The 27,079-nt window shown below is 44.4% G+C and overlaps 2 protein-coding genes across 2 annotated transcripts in view; one reads left to right on the forward strand and one right to left on the reverse strand.

The window, feature by feature from the left end:
• PRPF18 (pre-mRNA processing factor 18) overlaps window positions 1-13,285 on the forward strand; it is a 15,366-nt gene extending 2,081 nt beyond the window's left edge. Inside the window, exons 4-11 of the mRNA XM_005426300.1 lie at window positions 1,433-1,537; window positions 2,789-2,902; window positions 4,687-4,833; window positions 6,539-6,607; window positions 7,319-7,459; window positions 7,894-7,965; window positions 10,106-10,261; window positions 12,667-13,285. Of these exons, the coding sequence (XP_005426357.1) occupies window positions 1,433-1,537; window positions 2,789-2,902; window positions 4,687-4,833; window positions 6,539-6,607; window positions 7,319-7,459; window positions 7,894-7,965; window positions 10,106-10,261; window positions 12,667-12,747 (885 nt within the window). The 3' untranslated portion in view covers window positions 12,748-13,285. The remainder of the gene's footprint in view (window positions 1-1,432; window positions 1,538-2,788; window positions 2,903-4,686; window positions 4,834-6,538; window positions 6,608-7,318; window positions 7,460-7,893; window positions 7,966-10,105; window positions 10,262-12,666) is intronic.
• Window positions 13,286-16,651: 3,366 nt separating this feature from the next.
• Window positions 16,652-27,079, reverse strand: part of FRMD4A (FERM domain containing 4A) — a 201,447-nt gene continuing 191,019 nt past the window's right edge. The window contains 4 exon segments of the mRNA XM_031061326.1: window positions 16,652-20,401; window positions 22,318-22,389; window positions 24,099-24,195; window positions 26,541-27,079. The exon segment at window positions 26,541-27,079 is cut by the window's right edge and continues 16 nt beyond it. Coding sequence (XP_030917186.1) covers window positions 22,320-22,389; window positions 24,099-24,195; window positions 26,541-27,079 — 706 coding nt within the window. The 3' untranslated portion in view covers window positions 16,652-20,401; window positions 22,318-22,319.

The following is a 27,079-nucleotide window of genomic DNA, read 5'->3' on the forward strand; positions in this document are numbered from 1 at the left end:
TTCCCTGCATTGATGGCAATTTTATTTTCCCCCTCCCTTTATGTGTTAAACATTGATTTAATTGTCTTTCCCTTCTTCATTCCAAACATCTGTACTTGTAGGATTGATTTTTTTTTCTGTGATTGCTAATACAGCATTGAATGTAGATTTGTACATCTGAAACTGCTGAATCTTGTAGCTGAGGCCCCAGGGGTGGGTCCATCCCCATAGAGTCACACTGACATCTGAGCAAGGCTGGCACTGTATCCTGAAAGAATAAAAAGCCTATTAAAAAGAAAAGAATTTCTGTCCAGTACTTTCCTCAGATTGATCAACCCAAATACAGAAATACAGGCTGCCCATGCACAGGGAATGCTGCAGGCTGCTCTAGCATTCTTTGGATTGTTTCCCTTTTAGCAAGTACAGAAAGGAAATAAATTAAGAATAAACAACATGTGAGTGAGCACTGAAGAGGTTTCCTTATTATAGGAATATTATCAGCAGCAATCTGCTCCTGCTGTCAGAAGTGTTGCATTTGAGCTTATACAGGGAGCTGCAGTTACATGGCTGCTGTCTCAAAGTTACTTGGATCAAAGAGTTGTTTTGCATTATTAAAATACTGAATAATGAAGAAGGGATGCTCTCTTTGATTCAGGGACCTTCTTTTAGACTAAGAGGAATCCTGTTCCTATGAGGAGTTGTGTCTTTTTTGGAGGTTTCTTTTTGATTTTTTTTTTTTTTTTACGTGTAAGAAACTGGCAAGGTTGTTAGAGAGATGCATTACCTAAAACAAGGCTGGAGAGGTGCATTACCTCTCAAAACCCAACAGAAACTGTGGATCCCTGCTAACTGTGCTCAGCTTGCTGAAGCTGCAGCTAATAAACACTGTGACTGACCCTGGGAGAGGCAGCTCCACTCTCACCCTGCTCTGGGGGTTTTCCTTGCTGTCCTTCTGTCTGTGCACGTGCTGGGAGCTGGATGAGGAAGTGAAGCAGGCTGGGAACAGTACCAGTATTTGTGTTTGTCAGAGTATTTTCTGTTTGAATAATTTCCCCCTTCTGGTTCATCACACATTGATGCAAATGGTCTTGCATGGGTAGGAAGGATGGAACAGGGGCAGGACTCAACAGGCAGAGGGTGGATTTGTTATTTTTGGCACCAGTGCTGGCATCTGCCTGCTGAAGTGACAGCCAAACTTCAGCAATTGTCCTTTCTCTTTGCTGGAGAGAGTGCTTCCTGCAACCTGCAGAAATGTTAGTTCTTGATACTATCAAGAACTTTTATTGTTTTGTGAGATGCAATTATGGACCATAAAACCATAAAACTATGAAACTAAAGGTTAATTTTGTCATACTAAAGTCTGTGTTCCAGAGTTCTGTATCTTGCCATCATTTCTCATCAATATGTGGGTTTATTTTCATTGCACATGAGTAACTTTGTCTGTTAAATGTAGGTACAGCAGCAGGAAGAGGAGGAGAAACCACTGACTACATCAAACCCAGTGCTGGAACTCGAACTGGCAGAGGAAAAGTTACCAATGACTCTTTCCAGACAGGAGGTAAAATCAAAAAGCATAAACTGACTCCTTGAGTTTACAGCAAATGCACCTGAAATTTCTTGTTAGGGCTGTTTCATCCAGTGAACTGTACTTTTTATGGCAGTTTTATTTAATAATAAGCTTCTATTTTTGCAGTTAGCAATTAATGATTATCTTTGCTTATCAGGGCTCTGCTGTCCAATGGAATGCATAGGGAGGTGCAGATGTGTAGAGCCTCTCTGTTACAGGGATTTACACTGATGTTTTATAACATCTTACAGCTCTTTCAGAGAGCTACCCTAAATATCAGCATGATTCTTGGATAGCACTGATGATGGCATGCTGGCTTTTTCTGAGATTTATTTTTCCCTGAGCTTCTTTTCTTTGTAACTTGTTGGTCTGAGCACAAATAAAAATCAAGTTTTGGAAGTTCATCTTAGCCTCTAGAAGAAACAGTCCTAAAGCCAGAGCAGCTGGGATGTTCTTTGCCTTTCTAAGGGTAAAAATGCCTGTGTGGATTTAAGTTCACAAACAGATCCACACCCCAGAGCAGAAGCAGGAAGTTCAGAAGTACAGAATACACTCTAATCTTGGAAATACTGAAATTCACAGCTGAGGTCATCCAAGCATGTCATACCTCCCTTTAATTTGTCAGGATATTCAGGGTTTTACAGGGCTGGTTATGGGGGTTGTTGATTGTTGGTTTTTTGTTTGGTTTGAGGTTTGAATCAAGTTGGGGGAGGCTTTTTCCCTTCTGTAATATCTACTTTTAAAGTAACTATCCCATTAGATTTTGGGACTTCATATTTCCCAAATGCTCAAAGATGAGGGTTTTCAGCAGATTATCTCCTAGCTGTGCTGGGACAACCTGCAGCCCAGTTCATATTTTTATTGCCAAGACAAATAGGTGAGTGAGATTATTGTCAAGTTCCTTTGTGATTTGGAAAATGGTTTTTAAGCTCTGCCAGAGGGATGATTTTTGTCTATTTGTTTAAACAAGTCAGAGCAGGAAGAAGTTTGGCTATATCAGACAGCCTGGGATTTTATGCAAAATTTAGATCAGTAATATTTGGAATGACCTTTCACTGAAATACCGTGGGAATTTTATATTTAGATTGTAAAGTGTCTGGAACATTTTTTGACTGCTTAAAATATTGCCATTTCCTCTCCAGTCTAGCTCAGCTTGTTATTCTAAGCAAAGTAAATAAATCTGTCATTCTGGATTTTATTTTGCTTCCTTTATGCGTCAGGGAGTGCTTTGATTCTTTTCAGGTTATCAGGAGGTTACGAGAGAGGGGTGAGCCCATCAGGCTCTTTGGAGAAACAGATTATGATGCATTTCAACGCCTGAGGAAGATAGAAATTCTTGCACCTGAAGTGAACAAGGTAAGCCTGGCTCTTAGTTACTTATTCATGGTGTAAGTAACCCTGGAAAAGTTACTGAAAATCATTTTCAGTAGCTGTTAATTTTCAGGAGGAGAGGGTAATAGACAGCAAGGAGAATATGGGCTCTTGTCTCTCTTTTTTCTTTTTTTTTTTCCTTTTTTCTTTTTTCTTTTTTTTTTCCAGAGAAACTGTTAAATATCAGATTTTTGTGCACAATTACAATTAAGTTACAGAGTTCAGCCCTAGAAACCTACCAGGCCCTCGTCAGTTGGTAAAGGGGCTTTCAGGTGGCACTAATACCCCAGTTTGTTCTGCCCCTGCTTTTTAATGAGCAGAGAACAGTCATTTAATATTAAAATAATCCTCTATTTGTGATTATGTGCACCCTGAGAAGGCACAGGTAAGTAAGAGCAGGACTGCATACTGTCTCTCTGGGATAGAAATGATTTTTCAAATCCCTGGATTCCAGAGCTACAACTTGTTATGGAAGTGTCATTTTTCCCCCTTCCCTTTGAAGTAGCCATCAGCTCAAAAACTGACTTGAAGATATAATTAATTTATTCATTTTGTCTTAAGGAATGATCAGTTAAGTAAGGAGATATGATTGAGTTTTGTTTTGCATTCACTGTTAACCAAATTTACAGCCTTACTAGAAGAGTGACAGTTTGCATTTTCTTCCCTAATTTGTGGCAAACTCAATTGTTTTACATGTCTTTCCTGGGGCTGCCCATAAAAGGGAAGCCTCTTCCTCTCCATGTCTTTAAAATAAAGATAAACAGATCTAGAAATAAAAGCTCTGCTAATGAAAACTTCCCTTCCAGACACTGAGCACAGGAGCAGGATTAGGAAATAGAGAGCCCATAAACAGGGCTGTGCTGGATTTTTGTTACATTTCAGTCACTCCTGCTGCTGTCTAGTAGGATTCTGTATGTTGCTTGGTGAATCAGCCTTGTGGTTCAGACATTTTTAGAGTAACTAAATGATTAATAGAAATGCTCCAGACAACTAAGTGTGATGATGGAAGAGGGGAAGTAACTGTGCATATCCATTCCCTGTGGAGTAGCTGAGTTTATCTGAGGGTAAGAAATGTCATACTCCTTTATAGAGCTGTATATTTTATGTCTCAAGATGAGAAGGCAAATCCTTCAGCTGTGGTTAAGGTGAGTTTTGTGTTCTATTTGAGAGAACCTTTTAAATTTAAATATGGTTTTAAACTGATTCTGGATTTTTTAGTCACCTCTTCTAAAGTAGAGGGTTTTAAGCAGTGAATCTGTAATAAAACATTCTGCTATGTTTAAATAATTTGTAATAAAAGGAAGCAACACTATTGTTTTACGTCTGGCACTGAAGGAGTGAGACTTATTTACAGCTTTTTTCAGGGCAGATGTGAAGACTTGTAGAGCTGATGATGGTTGTGGTCTGGTTTTCATTTGTTTTGGGGTGGTTCAGTGCATTGCTTGGAGAAAATGACTTGAAGAAAATCCTAGAGGCTGATTCCATCCTCCAGGCTTTTTTTTTGCTGAAAATACTGTAAAAAGTATTTTTCATAGGTATGAGCACTTCAGAAGTTCATGCACCTACTTTTTGTTAAGTGCTGAAGCAGAAACTGTTGTTGGAGTTCAGTTAAATTCAAACAACACTAAACCCTTATGTGTGTTTTTACAGAATTTGCACCTTGAACAGACATTAGATGCTCACAGTGACAGTGCTGAATTGCTTTTATTTACTTGAGGGGATTTTTATCAACCAGTCTCTTTTTTTTTTTCTTTTTTTCTGTTTCCTAGGGCTTGAGAAATGACCTGAAGGCTGCTTTGGATAAGATTGATCAGCAGTATCTGAATGAAATTGTGGGTGGCCAAGAAGCAGGAGATGATGACTCCCAGAATGACCTGAAAGTCCATGAGGAGAATACTACTATTGAAGAACTAGAGGTATGGGATAGGTCATAACTAAGGGATGTTAGATGTTGTATGTTGCTGTGAGGAAGCTTCAGGATTGTTTAGACAAAATTGTCTTCTTTTCAATAGCTGACTTGGGCATTTTGAAGTATTCTAGTATTCTTAAGGAGAAAAATTAGGTTTCCAGGCTTGGAGTTGCACTGTAGGTGCTTACAAGAGACAAGTGAAAACTCAAGTGGTCTTTGTTTACAACACTTCATCCCAAGGGGACAGCTATTGCCTGCAAAGACAGTGATACAGTAAAGATTAATTCTCCAGGATTTCAGAAGTAGAGAATTTAATTCCAGTACATTACCTTGTCATAAATGCCAAAGCCCTTTCCAATAAACATTTGAGAGGGTAATAAGGTCAGTACCAATTAATTTTCCCTATACAAGGAAGAAGGACTCTGAAAAATAGTTGCACAGAAAGAACATTTGATATAAAAATATCTAGGACCAAAAAAAAAAAAAAAAAAAAGAGCGTCAGAAGGAGGCAGACCCCAGGAAATGTAAGTGCAGACATAATGTGTCCCAAAAACTTCAGTGCAGGTGGCTGCTCTGTTCTGAAAGAATCCTGTGGTGTTTGTGTAAGTAAGTGCCAGGAAATGCATTCAGCACCTGGTATTTCAGGATAATGTTTTGAAAAGCACATTAACTTGAGCTGAAGACTTTCACCCTTAATCTTCAAAACTCTTTGCAGGAGTTAATCTTCATAACATCCTTCCAAAAGTGTGTTTAAGAAATAATACGATTTATAACTGAAAGCTGAAGTGAATACATTATTATTAAAAAATAGTCCAGGTTTTTTGTTACGGTGCCAGGGGTTCTGGTTTAAAATAACTGCAGTACCAGAGTGGATAGCAGCAGTTGTATTGCACCTGAATTTTATTGATCTGTTAAATCTCTTAAAATAACCCCTTTTTGTGGTAGTAGGGCAGGCTTGGTTTGAGCCATGCAAAAAATCTTCTTCTAAGAAGTTTGAAAACACTGCATCTTAATTTTATGTTTCTTCAGCTGCATTGCCTTGAGCATGAAGGCTTACATTGTCTTTGACTTCAAATCTAGGAGATTTTTAAAAATAAAACTCACTTTGGAAACATCAGGGCAATGGAAATTGATTATAAATGGAACTATTCCTACTGGAAAATGTTTATAAAACTTACTGTTAGTATTTACAGTTTTGAGGTTTTGGCAGGATGGTGGAGAATTGGAGCATACAGCTGGGCTTTTTTAGTGGTTTGGTGCTTGGTTTTGGGGTTTTTAAAAAAAATTTGTTCCCTCAAATTCACAGTTGCAATTAAATGATAAAAAGCCCCAGTACATCAGGGAATTGAAATAGCATAACAAAATAATTAGGTTAATTGATGGCTTTGGGGATCTCAAAAAATGCAGTGCACCCACAGTTCCCCTTAATACAGTGCAGTCAGACAGCTGCTAATTATGCCAATAATTTAGTAGTAATGACTGAAGAATTACTGTTGCATTGACTTTTTAGAAATAATCATATTACCATTGTGATGGAAATGTTTTTAATAGATTAATGAATTTCAGTAGCATTTGTAGCTGTTCCATGACAAGTGTTTGGGATTTCTTGTGGGATTTATTGCAGTTGGTGGTGCAGTGAACCATGCTCTGCTGGGGTGGTGCTGGCAGACTAGACAAAGTAGAAATAATGGCCCTTTTTTCCCCTTTTCCAGGCTTTGGGAGAGTCCTTAGGACGGGGTGATGATCACTATGATATGGACATCATAACAAAGTTCTTGAAGGTAACAAACTCTAATTATTCTATAGTTGTGTCATATTATTAATGCCATGCAGATACATTTCAAGAATAGAAGGATGGGTTTCAGCTGCTTGAGAGGAAAATCTCACATGTTATGTGTAAGATGTGGGTTTTTTGAAATGCTTGGCACTCCACAGCCTTTGTTAGTCACAACAGTGACTTGTGCCAAATCTGGGAAAGAGCTCTTGGGAGAGTAGCATTCTTCAAAATCTGCTCCTGCTTTTGCAGACAAAATAAATACGGTTTTGATTTTCGTGTGATATTTGAGGCAGTTGTCTGTAGCTGCCTCTGTGTGGTACTGTGGCATCAAAACCTTTGGAGGAGCTTCCTTGGAACAGTGCAAGCTGAATTGGAATGTCACCTAATACTGGCAGTGAAATTGGAGAGTTTTAAAGGAAGTCCACAGGTTCAAGTGGATGGCAGGAAATTGTTTCCTGGCAAGAAACCTGTGTTACCTCTCAGCTGATTCAGCCAGTGCCTGTGTAACTGTTGTGGTAATCAAAGTCACAGCAAGAGCTGGAGCTTTAATTTGTGTGTGTACATTAAGATAACAGAGTTGTTCCTATCCCTTCTTGTCTATCCTTCTGAAAAATGTTTTCAGATTTTTCCAAAAACACTCACTTTGCCATGCTGGCTTAGCCCTGTGTTCTGTCAGTAGATGGCACCATGACACAGATGTGCTTGCTCCCTGCAGTTCCTCCTGGGAGTCTGGGCCAAGGAGTTGAATGCCAGGGAGGATTACGTGAAACGGGGCGTGCAGGGGAAGCTGAACAGCGCCACCCAGAAACAGACCGAGTCCTACCTGCGGCCGCTCTTCAGGAAGCTCCGCAAAAGGGTGAATCACCTCCAAATGCCTCTTCAGCCTTTGCTTCCCAATTACCCAGCAGCAGGGCCCTTTCCAGGAGAGGGGATAAGTGAATTGGTGACAGTTTCTGTATCTACAGCTCCTGACACCCAGTTCTGATTTTATCTCAGTCAGTGAAATGTGCCCACTCATTGCTTTTCCAGCTGTTTAAAGCAGCACCTGCTCCCTGGGTTGCAAATGTGACAGAAAATTGGGGTTGCATTTTGCACTTTGCCATCAGCTACCAGGTGTAACCACTTAACCTCTCCTCTTCAGATCCTGCATCTGAATAATGAACATGTTTTACTTTGTGAAACTCCTCAAGCAAGGGTAGTTGCTAAACTTTGCATAAATGCTGAGTAAGATGATTTTCCTGCGCTGTTCTAAAGTAAATGTCTTTTTTTTCTTTCCCCTCTCTCCTGTAGACACTTCCTGCAGACATCAAAGAATCAATAACAGATATTATTAAATTTATGTTGCAAAGAGAATACGTGAAGGTACGTTTGTTTGTACTTTTCTGTCATGTTCATGCTGTCTGGTTATAAAAGATTGAGTTTATTGCTTCAGTATTTCCATATTTTTTTTTAATTTTGAAGATGCATTGCTGGAAATATAACATCTATCCCAACAAAATGAAAAATGGCTGTGAAATGTTAGACTCTAAGTAGTGTTTGATCCACAGCCTGGCAGAAGAGCTTTTGAGGTTCATGAAACTGCACAGCTTTGTAAACATGAAGAAAATTTTTCTCAGAGATGGGTATATTAAGCTGCAGAGGCATTCCTCAAGGGGAAACCTGATGTTCTAAGGTTAAATGAATGTATTGAATAGTAATAGGGTGTTGATGATTAATTAATTAGGAAATAATTGAGGCAAACTGAGTTATTGAATATGAGGCTCTGTCCCTTTCTTTGTCTAAACTCACATTAAGTGGCCTGGTAAGGTTGAGGTGAGTTAATAAGAAGATTTTTTTGGATGAACTCTGCAGGAGGCAGGAGTACTTTGGGACACAAGATCAAAGGCAGTATTAGGTTTTATTTGTAGCTGCCTTCAGAAGTGAAACTGAAATACCAATAGCATTTGCTGAAGCAGTGTGTATATGCAGAGGAAACTGAGCTGTCTTTTGCCTTTAAATTTCTAGTATTTCTTACTATTCTTGTGAGGATTTGACATAATTTGTCAAGTAAGCAAGCAAGCCTTCTTTTGATGCTGAAAAAAACTTTGTATGGCCTGAGGCAAATTTAATCCGAATCATTTGGAAGCAGAACTGAACATGTGGGATGTATAATAGTGAGATTTTATTTTGAAGCATTTTTGAAGCATTTTTTTTCTCTTGGTTGTCATCATTATGTGGAAATTCCCTTTCCAATACCTTCTCAAACTAATGAGCATGCAGGAATGTGGTGTATCTCTGGGTTAATCAGCAGTGCTTCTCTCTCCTGGAGGTGCTTGCCTTTAAGTAAACTTCACAAAGATTTTGGATGACTTGAGTACACATTTGGATGTTTTGTTGTTTTGTTTTTGCTTTTTTACATTAGGCTAATGCTTTTACAGATACTCACATCCTTTTCAGTTTTACTTCCTAAGAGACTTGCCTCTTTTTGTCTGCTCTTGTCTTCTGTCTCTTTTTGCCTCCTGCTTGCTTTGTGCACCCTAGTGAATACTGTCAGCCACAAATTCTTGCTGCTTTGTTAGTTGAAGAGCTTGGAAGATTTTAATTTTGAAATAAATGTGTTGACAGCAGGCAAATGCCAGAATGCAAGTTGTCCACTTAGCCTTAATTAACCCTACAAGGGTCTTTAATTGCATGTTCACACACTGATCACAGAAGTATATTTAAGTCAGCAAGTAGGTATTTGACTAAGACTGTTCAGATTCTGCCCCATGCAGGTGATGACTAAGCTCTGTCCTCTCCTCAGATTTGCTTTTAGGTCTGTCTGCCACCCCTGCCTTGTTCATTATTCACCTCCCAGTTTGTTCAGTGCTAGCTGGAAAGAATCTGCAGCCACTGGTCATGATTGCTGCTTCTTATTGTCCAGTTTCTGAACAGGAGGTGATAAATGAACTCCTTATCAGTGAGTTTTGTAGCTGCTCTCTAATAGAGAAGGAATGTCCTGTTCCACGTCCTTCAGGTTTTTTCTGTAATTGTATCTGTCACTTGCTGGTTCTCAGTTGTTATGTTGGGTTTTTTTAAGCTCTGTACTTCTCTTCCTTTCTGCCTCTCTTTCTATTAAATTTCCCTTCAAGATTTATCCCTGTTTTTCCCCAGGAATGTTGTCTGTTACAGCTTTAAAGCAGGATCTGCACTCTTGATAGGGAAATTCCTGATTGATTTCCTGCTGCTACTGCTCTGGGTTACAAATGTAACCTTATTTAACCAGAGATGGTTGAATTGAAAATAATCACAGTAAACCTTAGTTTTGGTCAAGATAACCAGACTGCCTTATCCAGTTCTTTTTTTCCATGAGGGAAAGTCCCTTATGAAACTTCCCTCGGAGTTCCACGTGGGAAGGCGCGCTGTGCACTTGGGTAATACCATGCAGTGACACCAGATCAGAGACACTGGAATGGGGCTTTACCTGCACCTGGCAGTGCAGAAATGCTTGGTGTGGTGCTCAGTGGTGCCTTTCCCTCTCCAGGCCAACGATGCCTACCTGCAGATGGCCATTGGGAACGCCCCCTGGCCCATCGGTGTCACCATGGTCGGCATCCACGCGCGCACGGGCCGCGAGAAGATCTTCTCCAAGCACGTGGCCCACGTGCTCAACGATGAAACTCAGAGGAAATACATCCAGGTAATGGCAGCTTTGGAAATCCAACAGGTCTGCTTGTCTAGGGGGATCTTTGAGAAACATCAGTGTCGTGGTAACATCAGGTGATGTGGTATCAGGTCCCAGAAATGGACTGGTTTAGTTTGTGTCAAGCAGAACATCCAATGAACAGTGGTTCATCCTGGACCTGGAGGCTCTTCAGTGCTGGGCCAGGAACAGTCTCATGGGTTTTTCTGAACTGCTGTGATCCTGCATGAGCACCAAAGCAGCTGTGAAGGCAGGCTTGATTCTCCTAGGCCTCTCACTGCTTAACTCCTGCTTTAAACATGCACAGAATTTAATACTGTAGAATTCAGTCCTACTGACTATTTCTGCAACTAATATATGATATGCTAATATATACCATATACTATATACTAATAAATATACTATAATAAATAATATAATATATACTAATATATAATAAATGCATTCATTAATTAATTCAGGAATCTGGGCTCAAAATTCCAGGTTTAGTTCCTCCTGGGCATCTTCATATTCATGTGGACTTCTGGTTGTGGAAATAGTAGCAGTGCTGTTTTTCTACTCTGTCTTTTGCACACAGTGGGTGGACTGAGGAAACAAGCCTTCTCTCTTGGTATTGTTAAATGAGTTTGGCTCTTGCCAGTTGCAGTTTCATTGAGATAAAAAAACTTTCTGGGTTAACTCTGAAGCCTCCAGAGCAGCATCATGGAGCTCAGAGCTCCTGGTAGGGGAGGTTTATAAATGTCTTCCTTCTTCAGCAGCAGGACTCCTGTTGCTTTTCAGCTTTTGCAGATGTGTGCAAGGAAATTGATTGCAAAATGCAACTTCCCCTTCTGCTCTGAGTCTCTCTGTATTTGGGCCGTGGGTAGAACCTTTGGTTTCTCTTCAACTCTAGTTTTTAATAGCATAACCTGAAAAAATGTCAGTCACAGGGGCCTCCAGACACTTACAGAGACAACAAATTAAATTTGACCAATTATTTTGTAAGGTGAAATTTGGCATGTGGGTTATGCATCTTCAGAGACAGGCTCCAGTTATGCTTGGAAGTATTTAATGGATGAAATAGTTTTAAACTAAATAATGTTGTTGTGGTCTGTGTTATAATGGTGAATAATTTATAGAAGAATTCATAGAATCACAGAGTGGTTTGGATTGAATGAGACCTTCAAAGACTATCAATTTCCAACTCCCCTGGCAGGAGAACCTTCCAGACCAGGCTGCTCAATAATTGGCTTTCTCTGTCCATTTGCCACTCCTGGAGCAGAAGGATCTCTACTCTGGAGTGTTGCTTGGTCTCTTTTAACATAACATAACTTTGTGGAATGTTATGTTCCTTCCCCAGTTTGTGCCTTCTCTGTTTTTGGGGCTTCCTCTGTTGGCCAAGGAAATCCTTGAGTTCATCTTCCCCCTGGGAATTTCATACCTCTGCTTCTAAATTACTCAACTCACTGCAGCACCAAGACAAAGTTGGCTTTAAACATGTACGTTCTTCATGTTGGTTTTAGATATTGGGGTCTTGTTTGACAAGTTTGGTTCAAACTGGAGTATGAGATATTTATTACCTGTGCTCCTAGCAGCTGCATGAAGGGAATTGTTCCTGATTGCAGCACTCTGGAGGGAGAACATCCCAAACAAGGAGTCATTATGGTGCTGGACAGACAATCCATGCTTGCCTGCATGAGAAGGGCCAAAGCACCATCCTGGTGAATCATTTTTCCCTGAGTGAGGAGCTGCCTTCCATGAGGAGAGTCTCATGACAGGGACGTGGCTCTGCCATCTTGGAGTGCAGTGTCACTGCTGAATTACACTTCCACCACAGCATTGCCTTTCTTCTTTGTTAGACTTTTCTGTGTGACTTGAAAGAAAATAATCACAGGGTTCTTGTCATGTTGGTTTTTGGTAATTGATGCCTTGGAAGAATTGAAAAGTCCACATTCTGCATTTCTCCTTGATTGCTTCAGTTTGCCTCTGTGATGTCCTGTGTCCACAGTTCTCCTCCTGAGAAGTGTTTGGTTCTTGCCTTGGCTCTGCAGCTTGTTTTGAAACTGCTTTTTGCTCTTTAGAATTAATTTTAATATCCAGCTTTCTTGTAAATATCTTTAATTATGATATAATTTGTTCCCTTGGTGATAAAGAGGGATTAAAGAATTGCTGTGATCCTTCACTGGGAATCTTACCAGGTGGGATTGAAGCTGTAGCCTTTTTGATTATGCCACAAACTCCTCTAATATTGAAGAGAACCTCAAACTTTAAACAGAATAACTACCAAAATAAAAATCCCAACCTCGAAATAGCAGCCTTTTCTTTTTTAATTCTTGTTAAGCTTAGTACTACTGTAGGCTATTAAATTTGTTCAACAGCTGCAGCCTTATGACAGAATTGTCCTTGTTTTTGTTAATTCCTAGGGGCTGAAGAGGCTCATGACCATTTGCCAGAAGCACTTCCCAACAGACCCATCCAAATGTGTGGAGTACAACGCTCTGTGAGGCTCTGCTGGGCCTCACATTTTGGGCTCCAGCACCCAGAGGATGCAAGAGGCAAACTTTGAGCCTGAACACCAACAAGAACTTGGGGTGGGCTTTGCAAAAAAAGCAGAAAGGAGGATTTTTTTTACAGCTTCCTTTTTCCAAACCCCATTTATTTAGGTTTGTTTTGAAATCTGTGCTTTTTGCTGAACACATCCAGTGTACAGCAGAGGGATGGGTTTTGAAGAGTGTAAGACCAAGACGATGACCAAGGGACAATGCACATGACAACTGCTTTTATTTCAGTTTGTTATTCAGGGAACTGTGCAAATTGAACTGTTTCCCATATTTTAGAGCAATAGATGAGTCTCAGCCCTGCAAGGAGCATATGTGGAGCTCTTTTTGGCTGCTTTTGCATTGGAGACTGATGTGGGGAGATGATTAGAGGGAAGCAGTTGAATCTGAATCTTGGTTATTTCTGTAAATATGAAGACTTTATTGGCTAATCTTTCATGTGGTATTTATCAGGAATAAAAAAAAAAGGTTTATATATTTCTCAGCCTCAGTGCAAAGAGTTTTTGATCTTGAATGCATCTGATTTGGCTTTTTTTTTTTGTAATGACATTTTTAATATAAACCTTCTGGGCTTGGGGGGAAGTAATCTTATGGCTCTTGAGGCTTTCAAATTCCATTTTGGTACATCTGGAGAAAATTTTCAATCTGCTGGGCATTGCAGAGAAAATAATTAGGACCTCCCATGACCATGAACAGTATTTCTAGCAGCCACAAATCTTTACCATTGTGTATCCTGCCTAGGAATGGTGAGGAAAGTCATGGGAACAGTGATGTCTAATTCTGCATAAACAGTGAAATATTGAAACTTTGTTAGTTTTGAGCAGAACCACTTCCTGAAGAAATGTGTCCCTATTCCATTGAATGGGTTTGTCTGGGTCCTCACCTCAGCTTGGAGCAGAACTGGAGCCCTTTTCTCGAGCAGTGACCTGTCTCCCTTGGGTGTTCCCAGTGTCCTGTGGCACAGTGAGGGATACTGAGGGAGCTGGGAGGAGTCTTGGACAAATTCAGGTTCTTCTGGAGACTCTCTTAGATTCTGAAGTGCTTCTTTGGACACAGGAGATTTCCAGTCTGGAGTGTTTGACCCCAGAGAAAATGTCAAGAGTGTAGAAGTAATAAAATGAGGCTGATGGGACCTCACTGTCTCTTGGGGGAAGGGCCTTTGGGGAGGAATTGGGGATTTGTGGGGAGCAGCTGGGCAGATGTCAAGAGCATGGAAGAGTTTCATTAACAGTGCTTTCTGGTGATTTTCTTTGAAGTGCTCTGTCCAGATACTCTTTGGGGGCGTTATTACAGCGGAAACATTTGTAACACTGCAACTTTATCCCTCTCCCCACCCAGACGGTTTCCTGAACTGTTTCTAAATCTTTATCTTGACCTTCGTTTTGAACTCTGTAAATAATTGAGGGACAATATTGTCCCTTGTTCAGAAGAGCTGTAATTTCCCTGGAAACTGCAGCAAGTGAGTGGCCAGGGATGGTTTAAGGAGCATTGTATCATCTGCTTTAGTGGGAAGCAGATTCCTTAGAGGATCTGTAATAGTGCTGGATGGATTTTTCCTTCCTGCCTTGGAGCTAATTATTGAGGAGAATTTTAATGGTACCCTGAGTGGGGGTGTGCCTCCTGTAGGGATGTGAATTTGAGGTTGGAATGTCTTGGTCTGATCAGGTTTTAAGGAATGCAGTTGAAGCAATGTTGCTCCTTGCTGACAGTCCCTGAAATACAGCTTGAGTGAATCCCATGATGGAAGAACTTTATCCCCTTGCAATCCCTGGAATGGTGCTGTGTGGGGAACTGAGGAGCTGGGAACTGCTTTCTCACGGCATATCAGGGTAAGAATTTCCAGCTGTCCAGCATGTGAGAGCCAGCTCTGGTCCTCAGGGGACAGGGGCCAGGGGGACACTGTTACAGCAGCTGCTTTTCATCATGGCTTGGAGGCTCTTTGCAGCTGGATGGCCCCAAATTGCAGCTACCAGACCGTGATCAAATAGTTAATAATGCCTCTTAGCCAAAAAAATCCCAACCCTCAGTCTAGTCCAGGGAGGAGTGGGTGTGGTGCAGCTGCACACTGCTTGACAGTTTGGGGTTTTTTTTGTGGGGAGGGTATGTTTCAGTTTACCAATTTACTTTTCCCTCTAGGCTTTCCCAGATGTTTATTTCTGATAATTCTTGCATTAGGCGGAAATAACTCTGCTCAATCCTAAGACTTGAACCCTCAGATGAAGTCCTGAGTTCACCATGGTGGTGTCTGGAGTGGTTTTGGGACTTCAGTGCCCCTGGGCATTTGTTGCAGTCCCTGAGCCTTCCCCAAGCCTGGCTGTGGAAGGGTCTGTGCAAGGTGAGCTCTAGAACTATTGGTACTGGTATTATTGTGCCAAATGAAGACAGAATGGGCAATCACAGAATGACAGAGCCCCTTACCTGGAGCCCCTTAGACCCAGGATGCTGCAGAAAACCACATTACTTGGATTTTATTATGGCATTTAGGAGGGAAAGGAGACAAAAAGCCCAAAGCTGAGTTTTCCCAAGCTGTGAGACCATTCACCCAGGGAATTTCCTAGGATTATTGAGAGGTGGGTGGTTTGTTTCTGACAGAGCAGAACAGAAGCTGCTGTGATGTCAAATGGCCAAAGCATTTGCTTGGGTATTTCTTTTCTCTATGAAGCACCTTATGATGATTTTGGTGTGGAATTTTTATTTTTATTGGATAAATGACCTTTTTTCTTGTAACTTCTTTTTGTCCTCCATGGGGATGCAATCAGATTAGAATTTTTTAACAGTTACAAAATTCAAGCACTTGAACTCATTTGTTATTCCATTATATTATTTTTTAATACTTTTTTTTTTGTTGTTTGAAGCTGAGCAATGAAGCTGAAGAGCGACCTGCAGCACTGCTGCAGTCACTGTCAAGAAATCTGAGCCAAGGCCTCAGAGTGCAGGGGGTGTCTGAAAACCTTTGCTGTGGCTGTTTGGTCCATCCCAGACCCTGCTGGGGATTTACTGCAGGCAATGGTGATGAACTTCATCATCATCATCATCATCAACAACATCACTTGGTGATGCACACACCTTGTTCCTGGGTGATGGTCACAGGGGCTGCCTGGCTCTGGGCTGCTGCTCCCCCTGGGATGTGGGGGGCATTGGGTGGGTGATACAGGAGGTGCTGGGAGGGGAAGAGGCTCCATGGACAGTAGGAATAAATGGAAGGAGCACGAAGCACTGGGAAGTGTGGGAGGCCCCATGTGAGACTCTGTGGCTGTTGGAAGTTCCCTGTGGTTTTGAGGGGTTCTGGGTGGCCAAAGGGGCCACAGAGGGGACACCAGTGATGTCCCTAACCCTGTGCAGGGGTCACTGCTGCCCTACTGAGCCAGAGCAGCCTCTTGGAGTGGGTTCCCTGGGGAAGTCACTTCCTTGGAGCATGGGGAATGTGCTGGTGCTGCAGCCTGTCCCACAGCTGTTGGCATTGCTGAAACAGCCTTGCAGCAACTTGACACCCAATCCATGTAAATGAGCATGAATTTGAGTTATTTCCAGTTGTGTTTTGGAAGGAAATATTATTTGTGACTTTGCTCCCACAGTGGTGGGACATCAGTCACACTCCTGGTCCTCCTGAGCCCCTGGGCCCAGTGCCTGGGAGAAGATGGCATGGAGGCAGCATGGATCTGCTGGGTGCTGAATCCTGAGGGATCTCTGAAGGGTGGGCTTTTCTGGGCAATGCCAGTGTTTCCTGCAGTCAGCCAAGCAGCAGGTCCCTCATGGACACCCTGGCCAGCTGTGCACACATCTGGAGCAGCATCTCTGGCAGTGGTAAGGGTTGCCTGGGCTCTGCCCTCCCAAAGAGACCACGGCAAGGTTTCATTTTGAAAATGCTTTAATAAGGAAGTGTTGACAACACCGTTTTGCAAAATGTAAAGGTAACTATACAAATTCTTAATACAAAAAGAATAAATTAAAAGCAGATTTTTTTTTAATTCTGCAACTTTTTCTACAACATACATATTTTTTTCCTTGATTACAGTTGAACAGAATCCAGTAAAATCATTTTCCATGCTCTAAAGTCAATTTCAGGAGAGACCTAATTTTTTTCCTTTTTTTTTTTTTCCTTTTTTTAAACTAGAGAGTCCATTTTACACAACTTGTAATAAAACTATTGACATTAATATATATGTAAAACTTTACATCTAGTTAACTAAGCAGTAACTGGTCATCTGATAGCACCTGAATGGGGATTGGCTATGCCTGAAACTAAAACTAATACAGAGTGAAAACAAATTGGACTGATTCAACATTTTCAACACTCGACTGCATATAATATCATTTAAAAATAAACCCTGCCTCCCAGCACAGCCCCTGCAGGGGCTGTCCCCTGGCTCCTGCCCACACAGAGGGAGTGTCAGACACAGAGACTGAACGTGGTTGCGACTTTATGGCAGATGGAGCCTTGAAAAATAAAAAAGTAAAGGAGGGGTTAAGTTGGTAGTCAAGTGCTTGTCTATAATAGCTATGTATATGCCCCTCCGTGTTATACTTAAATATGTTAATCTCATATGATTAACATTTTATGTACATTTGTGTTTAATTGAATTGAGCTAAACAGTAAAACCTGTTTTACTTAATCTGTCTTTACTACCAGACTGGCTGCTCACATGTGCCTTGATTGCAAACCAGAAAAGCAGAACGCAAAGCAAAACTCAATCCATTTCTAGAAAGCTTCTTCTTCCACTCCAGCCTGTTTGCAATTCAGGCTAAATATTTTTATTTCCCCCCCCCCCTAATTTCAGGGCTGCCACCTTTTAACCTTTGCTGCAAAACTGCAGAGCTGGTCTTGGAGGAATTAATGTTTCTTCCTGTGGTGCCCAGAGGCCTCATACTGCCGCTGTTGTTGAATTCTTTTTAATTAAAAGAAGGTACACAGAAAAAAAACCAAACCCAAACCACTTACCATGGAAATTAAAAAGAAAACAGACAGTTGCTCAGAGCCCCTAAAAATCCTTGGGCTAAATTATTTGCTGTAGCTTAATTTGGTCCTTATTTAATCCTTTTACTTCGGCTACCAAATTTTATCAGTAAATGTCATTAATCAGTACTATCTCTTATCCAGCTAAAAATCCAATTAGGAGCTTGAAATAATTCCCGTGTTAAAGACTCCAAAGCACAAAGAGATGGTGAAAACAGCATTTTGCTTGTCTAGATAAAGGCTGCAATCTCACCACTGGCTGTTCTTCCAGAACTGAAAGCAAGGCTTCAATTACTGTCACGGTGCACTGCACTCCTGGCTGATGCTTCAGGGAGGCCCAGAAGCACAAGGTTTGTGTGGTCACCTTTGTAAACCCTTTGCCGGTGTTTTTGTGGGTTTTTCTCAGAGGGATAATTCATTTATGCTTCATGTGTGAACATAAAAGAATTTCCTCATCATGGCATTATGGAAGGGTTTGTGTTGGAAGTGACATCATCCAGTTCCAACCCCTGCCATGGCACAGGGACACCTTCCACTGGACCAGGTTGCTCAGAGCCCCATCCAGCCTGGCCTCTTGCCCCATCCACTCCTGGCTCTGCCACAGGTTTCCCTGGACAAATAACAGCCTTCATATATATAATAACTATTATAACTGCCTGTCCTGCCTCATCTCTGCAAAGCCTCCTCCCCACCTCACCAGGGATGCAAAGCAGCAGTGCAGGGAACCAAAGCCAACACTTCTGGTGTGAGCTGCAGAAAGGAATTGGCATGAGCTGCTTGCATTAATGTTTAGAAACCCCATCATTTTTCAAAGCCTAATTACACAGAACCCATTCTCTTTTAAAGCCTGGAATGCAGTTTTCCAGCAATCTTAATACCAAAAGGTGTGGCAGCCCCCCAAGTCGTAGTGTTTAATTTGAAACGTTTCGCTCTACTTTGTCTGGTAGACGCTGTTGTTATTCTTGGAACACACACACACACACACACACACACACACACACACACACACACACACACACACTCTCACACGTTTTTTTTTCCTTTTTCCTTAAACTAAAGCTAACTTCAGTTTCTGCTTTTCACAAAGTAACCCCCTCCAGCCGTTTCTGTTAATGCCTTTCCCATAGGAAATCATCGTTTGCACGCACCAACGGGGGAAGGCCGGGCGCTGCCCCCATCGAGTGGCAATAAAAACAGCATAGCACCGCAGTGAAGACTAAGACGTGCCAGCTTCAACATCCACCTAGATTGTGCACTTGTTCCTTACTTACAAAAGTGTCTTTGAGGCCTTTGAAAGTTCCATGGCTTGACATGTATAAAGCATTGCTCTAAAGTATGTGTAAACTCGCAGCTCCTTCCAGGCCGCGCTCGTGCTGCTCCCGCTCGTCCGGCGCCTCGCTCGGTCGCTTCCCTTTCTCTGTCTCAAGGGGAAGATCTCCCTGTCTGCTGGCTGTCCAACCCTGCTCCAGGAGCCTTCCAGGGGCCAGAGCAGTTCTCCCACACGGCAGCACACGGGTGACGAGCCCTTTGCTACACTGGTGCTAACGAAGGGAATAGGAGTGGAACCAATATGTGAACGCAGCTTGGCCATGCCAGCTCGATCGCGATGTGCTTTCCCTTGTGCAGAGATAGATCCCAATTTATTGGCCAGGTCTGCTTGTGGAAAGGTTTTTTTTTGGCAATTTTTATCTGTATCAAATCAACCAATACAATCCCAACCTCTCCATGTATTGGGCACTCTGTGGCAGCCACAGAGATGCTGTGAGTGCAGTACTCGCCTCTGCTTTAGGTCATGCCTTTGTAAACCTTGTGTGTCCAGTTCAGGAGTGGCTCGCAGACAGCGATGCTGTGATACCAGCCCAGACCTCGGGTGTGCCTGCAGCACAGGGGGTTCTTTTGCTTGTGTGTAGGTGGACTCCAAATGAAGAAGGAAATGCCATTTTGCAGGGGGTGGTCGTGTCTGCCATAGAGTTAAAGAAGGGAGGTGTTCTTGTAGCTAGAACTTGCTGAGCAACTCATCCTGCCAACAGTGGTGTGGAGATCTTTGGCAGTGCTGACCTGATTGTGAGACTGACACAGCTCTGAAGGGATGGGATTTACTGTTTCAGAACAGATGCACTTTCAGGAATATGATCTCCATTTCTCAGCCTCTGTCCTGCTCCCACCCCTTCAAACTAATGCTGTTGGCTTCAGCTTGCAGGTCATGGAACTCTTGCTGCTGTTACGTGCTGTGGAACACTAATCTTTGATAGAAGCCTTGGAAGGAAAGGAAACCCAGTTTTGAAACTGACTCTCCAGATGGCTGCTCCTCTCTGCCCTGTGGCCACGGGAGGGATGGGCACCCTCTGGCAGTGGGATGTGCTGCTCTGCCAGGGTGCATGGCTCAGGGCTGGCGTTCCACAAATGTTGTCTGGAATTGCATCGTGAGAAAAGTGCTTAGAATTGAAGCTGGTGCTGGGTGACAGTGCATCTGGGTAAGGCAAATGAGAGGCAGTGAGGTGATCTCAGAATGGCATTGATGTGATTAACTTGAGGTCAGGGGTTCACACTAGAGTTCCAGGCTTGGCTTTTTCCTGCCCATACCACTGGACATCTGCTAATTCTGGATAGAGGGGAGAATCCAGGAAACAGCTATCATTGTAGTTCCTGCAGGAGAAAGAAAGCTTTGTTAGGACAGTGAGTGCTCCTGGGAAGTTCAACCATGAGCACACAACATTGTGTTATGGGTGGAGAGGAACACAGGGTATTCACAGACCCCACTGCACTCTGCTTGTGTCTTCTTCCCCCCTGCCCTGGGTACAGCAGCAGTGCTGTGCCTCTGTCCTGCCTGAGGCTCTGCCTGCTGTCCTGCTCAGCAGTGAGTTGGGATAGGGATTTTTCTCTAGGATGCTCTCCAAGGAGCAACTCCTTAGAGCAGCTCACTTGGACATGGGCTGTACCACCCAGTGGGAATGTTGAAGGAGGAGGGTGGTGGCACTTTCTGTGGCACTCCTGCTCTGGGCAGAGCCTTGTGCATCACTGAGCAGTCCCAGAGTGATGTGGCTTTCCAGGGATGAACCAGGAGGGGACTAGTGAGAGCATGCCAGGTCTGATGTGGAAAGGACCATGTTCTGCTGCAGCAGCCTAGTCCTCATCTCAGGCTATGTTTCCTGACAAAGTACTGCTTCTTTTGCTGCCTGGCTTTTTCTTTGTCTGTACTGAGTAGATGAGACAATTCCTAAGAATTTTCTGTGCTATTTACGTTAAGAGCTCTACCCAGCATCAGCTCCTGGCTTAGGCTGTGGAGCTCCTTCCCAGAGGAAAAGAGGTCAAAATCTGGATCTTTTTGAAAAGTGACTGCTATATCTGTGCAGTCATAGCCAGAATTGATGTCTCTCCCTCACACTTTGATTTGAACCAACTTCCAAAGTAGAGACTGCTTTGAGGCCAAAGGCAGGAGATGCATATTTTTTCTGTCTACTGAGGGATTTTCACCCCTTCCTGCATTCCCTCCCCACCTCCCAGCACTGATCTCACATCTGGTGCAATTCCTGCTTCCTCTGCCCTGTTTTCCACCTGTTTTCCCTGGGATTGGTGTCTGAGAGGAACCTGAGCAAGGGCATCGACATTTGCATGTTAAAGAGCCTTTTGTTTCCCAGCTCAGTGCTGGAGTACAGAGGTTTATGGGATAACTCTGGAAAGCTGGGCTTGAAGCACTTGACAGATGCCAGCTATGAATGGATGTAGATTCAAATGAGAGTGTCAGACAGCGATGGCAGTTTAATTAAAACAGAAATACTCTGAGGGTTTTTATGTTCCCTCCACCCTTCCCCCTCTGTCTTCCCACAGGAATGGGGCCAGGGCTGCTCCTTGTTCCATAAAACCTCTCTGCTGGTGCTGCTGCTGCAAACAGCCCCAGCTCTGTGGCAGGGAGGAGGAGGAAGGTGTGATGGAGCTGTGGCTGGAGCGAGGCTGGGAGCTCTGGCCAGGGCTGCTGAGCTCACCCTGGTGTCCCCACCACGCTGCTCCCAGCCTGTCCCCACAGCTCTCTGCCCACGCTGCTTTCAACTCTCCTGAGCCACAGATTTGTTGTTCCCCCTTCCCCCCTTTCTGTGCCCGTTCAGCCTCAGCAGGGACACAGAGCAGGTGGCCCCATGTCCCTCTCACAGGGGAGGGCAGGGACACAGAGCAGGTGGGCCATCCCAGCCTGTCCCCACAGCTCTCTGCCCACGCTGCTTTCAACTCTCCTGAGCCACAGATTTGTTGTTCCCCCTTCCCCCCTTTCTGTGCCCGTTCAGCCTCAGCAGGGACACAGAGCAGGTGGCCCCATGTCCCTCTCACAGGGGAGGGCAGGGACACAGGGCAGGCTGGCCCCATGTCCCTCTCACAGGGGACAGTGCCACAGCACAGACTCTCTGGAAAGGCACAGAGGGTTGGAATGCTCCCCAGCCCTGCAGGGAGCCTGGCTGGCACACGAAGGGGCACACAGCTGAAGGGCAGCTCCAGCAGGAGGCCAGGCACTGCACTGTGCTCACCGAGTGTGGGGCAGGAGGAGGAAAGAACAAAACGTTCCCTTACTATACCTCTATTCATCAGTACTTTGGTGGGTTGGAGACTGAGACTCATCCATAGTGGGTGAGTTGTCTGTTGCTTCTCTGAACAAAGGAAAGCAAAAAAGGAGGAAAGAGGAGAGAGGAAATGTTAAAGAAAAGAAGTGACACAGACATTGTTATGAGCTTATTAATCCAGTGGGGAAACAAGTGGATGAATCATCTTTAGGAAAAGTTAGTGACACAAAAACATGTTGGGGAGAACTGTCAACCTGTGGAGTCGTGCTGGGAGGGCACAGGCACTCCTGCAGTGGAGGAATCTGTTGTGCATCTAATGGCAGACTGGATCCACTCCTGTATTTATACACATACACCTCGGGTACTGTGCTCACATACAAAACAAGTGTTGATTTGTCTCCAATTATTTTTGCACTGGTTGTTGGTGCAGGGCCTAAGCTATAAATCCAGATAACTTCACTTTCACCAGCTGAGAATTTAGCTTAAAAGTATTTTTGCTGTGAGAGGCAAGGTGCAAGACAGCTGGGATTATCCAAACAGATGTCTCAGCTGGCTGCTCACCAGTTTTAATTCTGATCATCACCAAGTTATTTAGAAGAATTAGCATTGGGATGGAGACTGAGACTAAGATTTGAATTTAGTCTCAAACCCTTAATAGTGGAAATTGCAGTGTATGGTTAAGGCAGGTACCATTTTGCCTATCTTGCTATCCCATGACTTTTAGTGAAATGGGACCAAGAACATTCTCCTGTTCTAAAGCTGGAAGCACATGCAAAGACTAGATGTCAAATGTGTGAATTTAAAATCCAGGTAAGCCTAAGGGGTGGTGGCTGTGGTTCTCCTCAGCTCCAATTTAAAGTGCAGTCACAAACAGTGCTGGAGTAAAACCAGAGGTCAAACCTGGTCATAGGTGACATGGGTAATTAAAGAGCAGGAGGTTTTCCAGTGGCTGCACAGTGAAATGTTTTCAAAGTTAGTTCCAATTCATGACTCAGGGTATCAGCTCTGTTTTCCTATTCAATTCACGAGGGTATTTTGAGGACTGTAGTGTCAGATCTAGCTGATCTCACCAAAATCTCATCCCACTGGATGTGCTGAGTTAGATGGGATCTAGAAATGACCTTTATTTCACACAGCAGGACAGAACTGCTGGACAGAGAGTGCTAGAGAATAACCATGGGAGCTTGCAAAAGGCTGTTTATTTACTCCTGGAACTCCCTGCCTTGTAAAGAGGTGCCAAAGAACCCAATTACTGTATTTAGATTAGTAATAGCTATGGGTGTGTAATGCTTCCCTCACACTCTGGTGAAGCACCTTCATGTCACAGCTGAAAACAGATGCCCTTAAAAGTCATGCAGACACATTGCTGGGGGAAACTGAGCAGAAAAATGAGGTTTTTGCACACACAGGTACAGCAGGCACCAACCCTGCCTTTTCAACAGGGTCTTGGTGTGGACAGCCAGTGTGATGGCTGCTAAAAGAGAAACATCAGCTATTTCAACATAGGAAGAAGACTGGAGGAAGGAGACTGTCCAAGCAGGAGGAACCTGCAGGGCTCCTTTCCTTGTGGATCTGACACTGCTTGGAGCAGTGCTGGGTGTGGATGACTCAGCCATGTCTTGCTCAGTGTAAACCAGAGCTCCACCACCACGAGAGCACAGGTGGGGGACTGGAAATGCTCCATGTGGATGTAGGCTATGGAGCACATGGGAAACATTCCCCACAGTGTGTGGGGAGCTTTTTCTCAGTGGGAGGGAGGGATGTGGATTCTCTGAGCTGCCCCCACAGACACTCACCCAGTCTGCCAGGTGAGGATGTGGTGGGGGCTGCCCGGCGGTGTGGCTGCGAGCTCGCTCGACGGCGTGGAACTCCTCTGGCTGTGAGGTAAGGCAGCTGGAAAACAACCAAGGGTGGAGACAAACGACTGGTGAGGTGAGAACACAAAGGTCAGGGTGCTTCAGAAGCATCAGCTGGTCAGACCAGCAGAAACATGTCTGGCTGTGAGCAAACACAGCCTGGGACAGGCCTCGCCCCGTTCCTGGGTGACTGTGCCCGAACATGGCACAGGAGCACAGCCTGTGCTGGCACTGCTGCTCGTCACGGGCTGGGTCTGCCCTCAGCTCTGCAGGAACACTCAGGCTCCAGCTCAGTACAGACACCCAGGCTCTCCTGATCCTGCCTGGCACACACCACACTTCTCCCAGCACAGAAACTTGGTTGCTGCTGCTTGGATGCCATATCCTGAAGTGGAGGAGCTCAGCGTGCCAGGCTCAGCCTCCTGTTTCCAGGGGTGGTGGGAGATGCTCCATGTTCCCAGGAGCCAGGGCTGGCAGTGCTGAGAGCCTGGACAAGTACTCTGCTGTGAAGATTTCAAAAGCTACAACTCTCTTTCACTGTGGGTTTGTAAAAAATGCCTGCCTTTGCTGACAGTCCTATTAGGGACCCAAGGAAGGCTTAGCATGATTGAACAAAGACAGAAGCAAGCTGGACTATAAATGGGCACTGGCTCTTGGGGGAATTTCCCTGGTGAGGGTGCAGCAAATAAAACCCCCTCACTAATCTTTCTTCCTCCTCAAGTCTATACAGTGACCTCTGAATTTAACACATGCCTAGAATGTAATACATGACCAGAAGTCTCATCCTCCTTGAAGGACTGTGCAGCCCAACTGACCTATCAGCTGAAATGATGGAGGCTTCTACCTGGCACCCCTCTCTCTGCTGTTAAATTCTTTAGCTGCTGCCAAATGACACCTAAAGGGCAAAACAAATTTTAATCTGCTTCTGGAGCTGACAGCTCCTGAGGTCAGTACCCTCCCGTAGCTGTGACTGGGAACAGACTCTGAACACAAAACCAATCTATGCTGCCAACTGGTCAGGCCATGCTCTGATTACTGAACATTCTTTTGCTGCACAGGTATCACATTCAGGTTTAAAACCCAGCTGAGTTAGGGAATGGACTGCCTGACAGTGATCTTTATCTGCTCTCACCCCAACCCACCATTTTCCTGAACTGGTACCATTTCCAAGGCTAACCAAAAGCTTTCCAGTGCTCAAGCATTTTCTGTTGCTGCATGGAACAGAAATGCCAATCAACCAAAGGGAGGAAGACAGATTTTCAGAGGGAGACACAGGATGGTTCTAGCAGCTGCTCAGTTGTGTCTTGGTCCCCCCCTGGTACTCCTGTGAGTGCTGGCATCAGACATCAACCAGCCCCTTCTTGGGCAGCTGCTGATGGCCCACGAGGAGCCTCTGACTCCACATTGGAGGTGGCAGCGAGTGCAGGGCCCCCCTGGTGCCAGCATGGGGGTCACCATGGACTGGGCACCACGCTGGGATGGCAGAAGGCCAGCAGCCAGCATGGGTGGACAATGCACTGCTCTGCCTGGGAGGCAGTGGCAAGTGCAGCTGGGACAATGGTGTCTCCCATGCTGAGGCTGAGGCACGTGGCTCAGGTCTTTAGCGAGTCCTTGATCTGTCCACACTGGCTGGACAAGGAGTGACTGATGGCTAGTAAATATTTAACCTTGGACTCTTTCACACACATTGTAGCCTTCTTTCTCAGTGTAATGAATTTGATTGTTTTCTTACCATTTAATATTAACAGCACAGAGGTGTACACAACGTATATGTTTAATATTAACACCAACGCTCTGTACATAACACAGAGGCAAAGCACTGCACAAACTGCAGCACTCTGAATTTCAGGGTATTATCAGCAGAGTTATTGGAGCTGCATGGGAAAACCAAGTCTCAGCAGTGCACAAAGATGTCATTGCTCAAACATTTTCGTGGGGGGTGGAGGGGCTGGGATGCCCCACTTAACCTTTCTCATACTTTTGGTGTTTCAGTGAGTACATACATTCTCCTAGTCTGTACTGAACCCCTGCTTGTTTCATTGCTCCCCTTGCTGTGATTATGAATAGTGATGCTCCCATAGCTTTGTCACCTTCAGCCTCTAGTGCCATCACCCAAAACCTAACTGCACTGTGAGGAAAGACCTGGCAATAACCAGGCTTTGGTCTCTCTCTGTCTTTTGAGCCCATTTCCAAACATTCCCATATATGAATGTCTTGGACAAGGCCTGCCCCCCAGTGTTACACCTCTAGGCTTGGTGAGCAGTGTGTGCAGGCCAGATAACGTGCTGTGTCCTGGCACTGCTCTCCAGCTGGGGTGTAACGCCTGACATTGACCTGCGCTGAATGAGGCTCCCATCCCTCCCGCCCGGGCCTGGCTCTCACCTGATGTCGCTTTACACATCTGAGGCATTCTCGTGACCCGGCTGTGTGCCACAAAGGTGCTTTGAGAAGATGTGCTGTACTGGGAGCTGCTGTCCGAGGAGGTGGAGCTGGTGTGCGAGAGGCGGCTGTGCTCCTTGTGGGAGGCCGTGGAGCGCTGGTACCAGAGCCGCAGCTCGTCCGACACCGCAGTCCTGCCCGAGCCCTTCTCGTGGCCCTCCCTGCCCAGAGATGGAGTCCTTATGATCTGGGAGCGGGATGGGGTGAGCCTGACAGAGTCCACCTCATCCCCGTGCCAGTTCTCCTTAAACATTCCCCCTGCTGTGTAGGAGTTGGAGGTTTTGAATTGTGCTTTCACGCTGTAGTGTCCCTCCTGGTCGTTCTCCAGGCTCCGCACCACCACGGGCGTGGAGCTGCCCTCGATGTACAGGGGATATTCTTTGATCCTGTACTGGGAGGAGGGTTGGCTCTGGCTGTGCAGGTAGACACGGTGGTGTCCCGTCCCATTCCTCGCAGCCAGGTTGGGCATGCTCCCTGAATTG

This window comes from Geospiza fortis, unplaced genomic scaffold (genome assembly GCF_000277835.1).
Source record: "Geospiza fortis unplaced genomic scaffold, GeoFor_1.0 scaffold428, whole genome shotgun sequence".
Classification (NCBI taxonomy): domain Eukaryota; kingdom Metazoa; phylum Chordata; class Aves; order Passeriformes; family Thraupidae; genus Geospiza; species Geospiza fortis.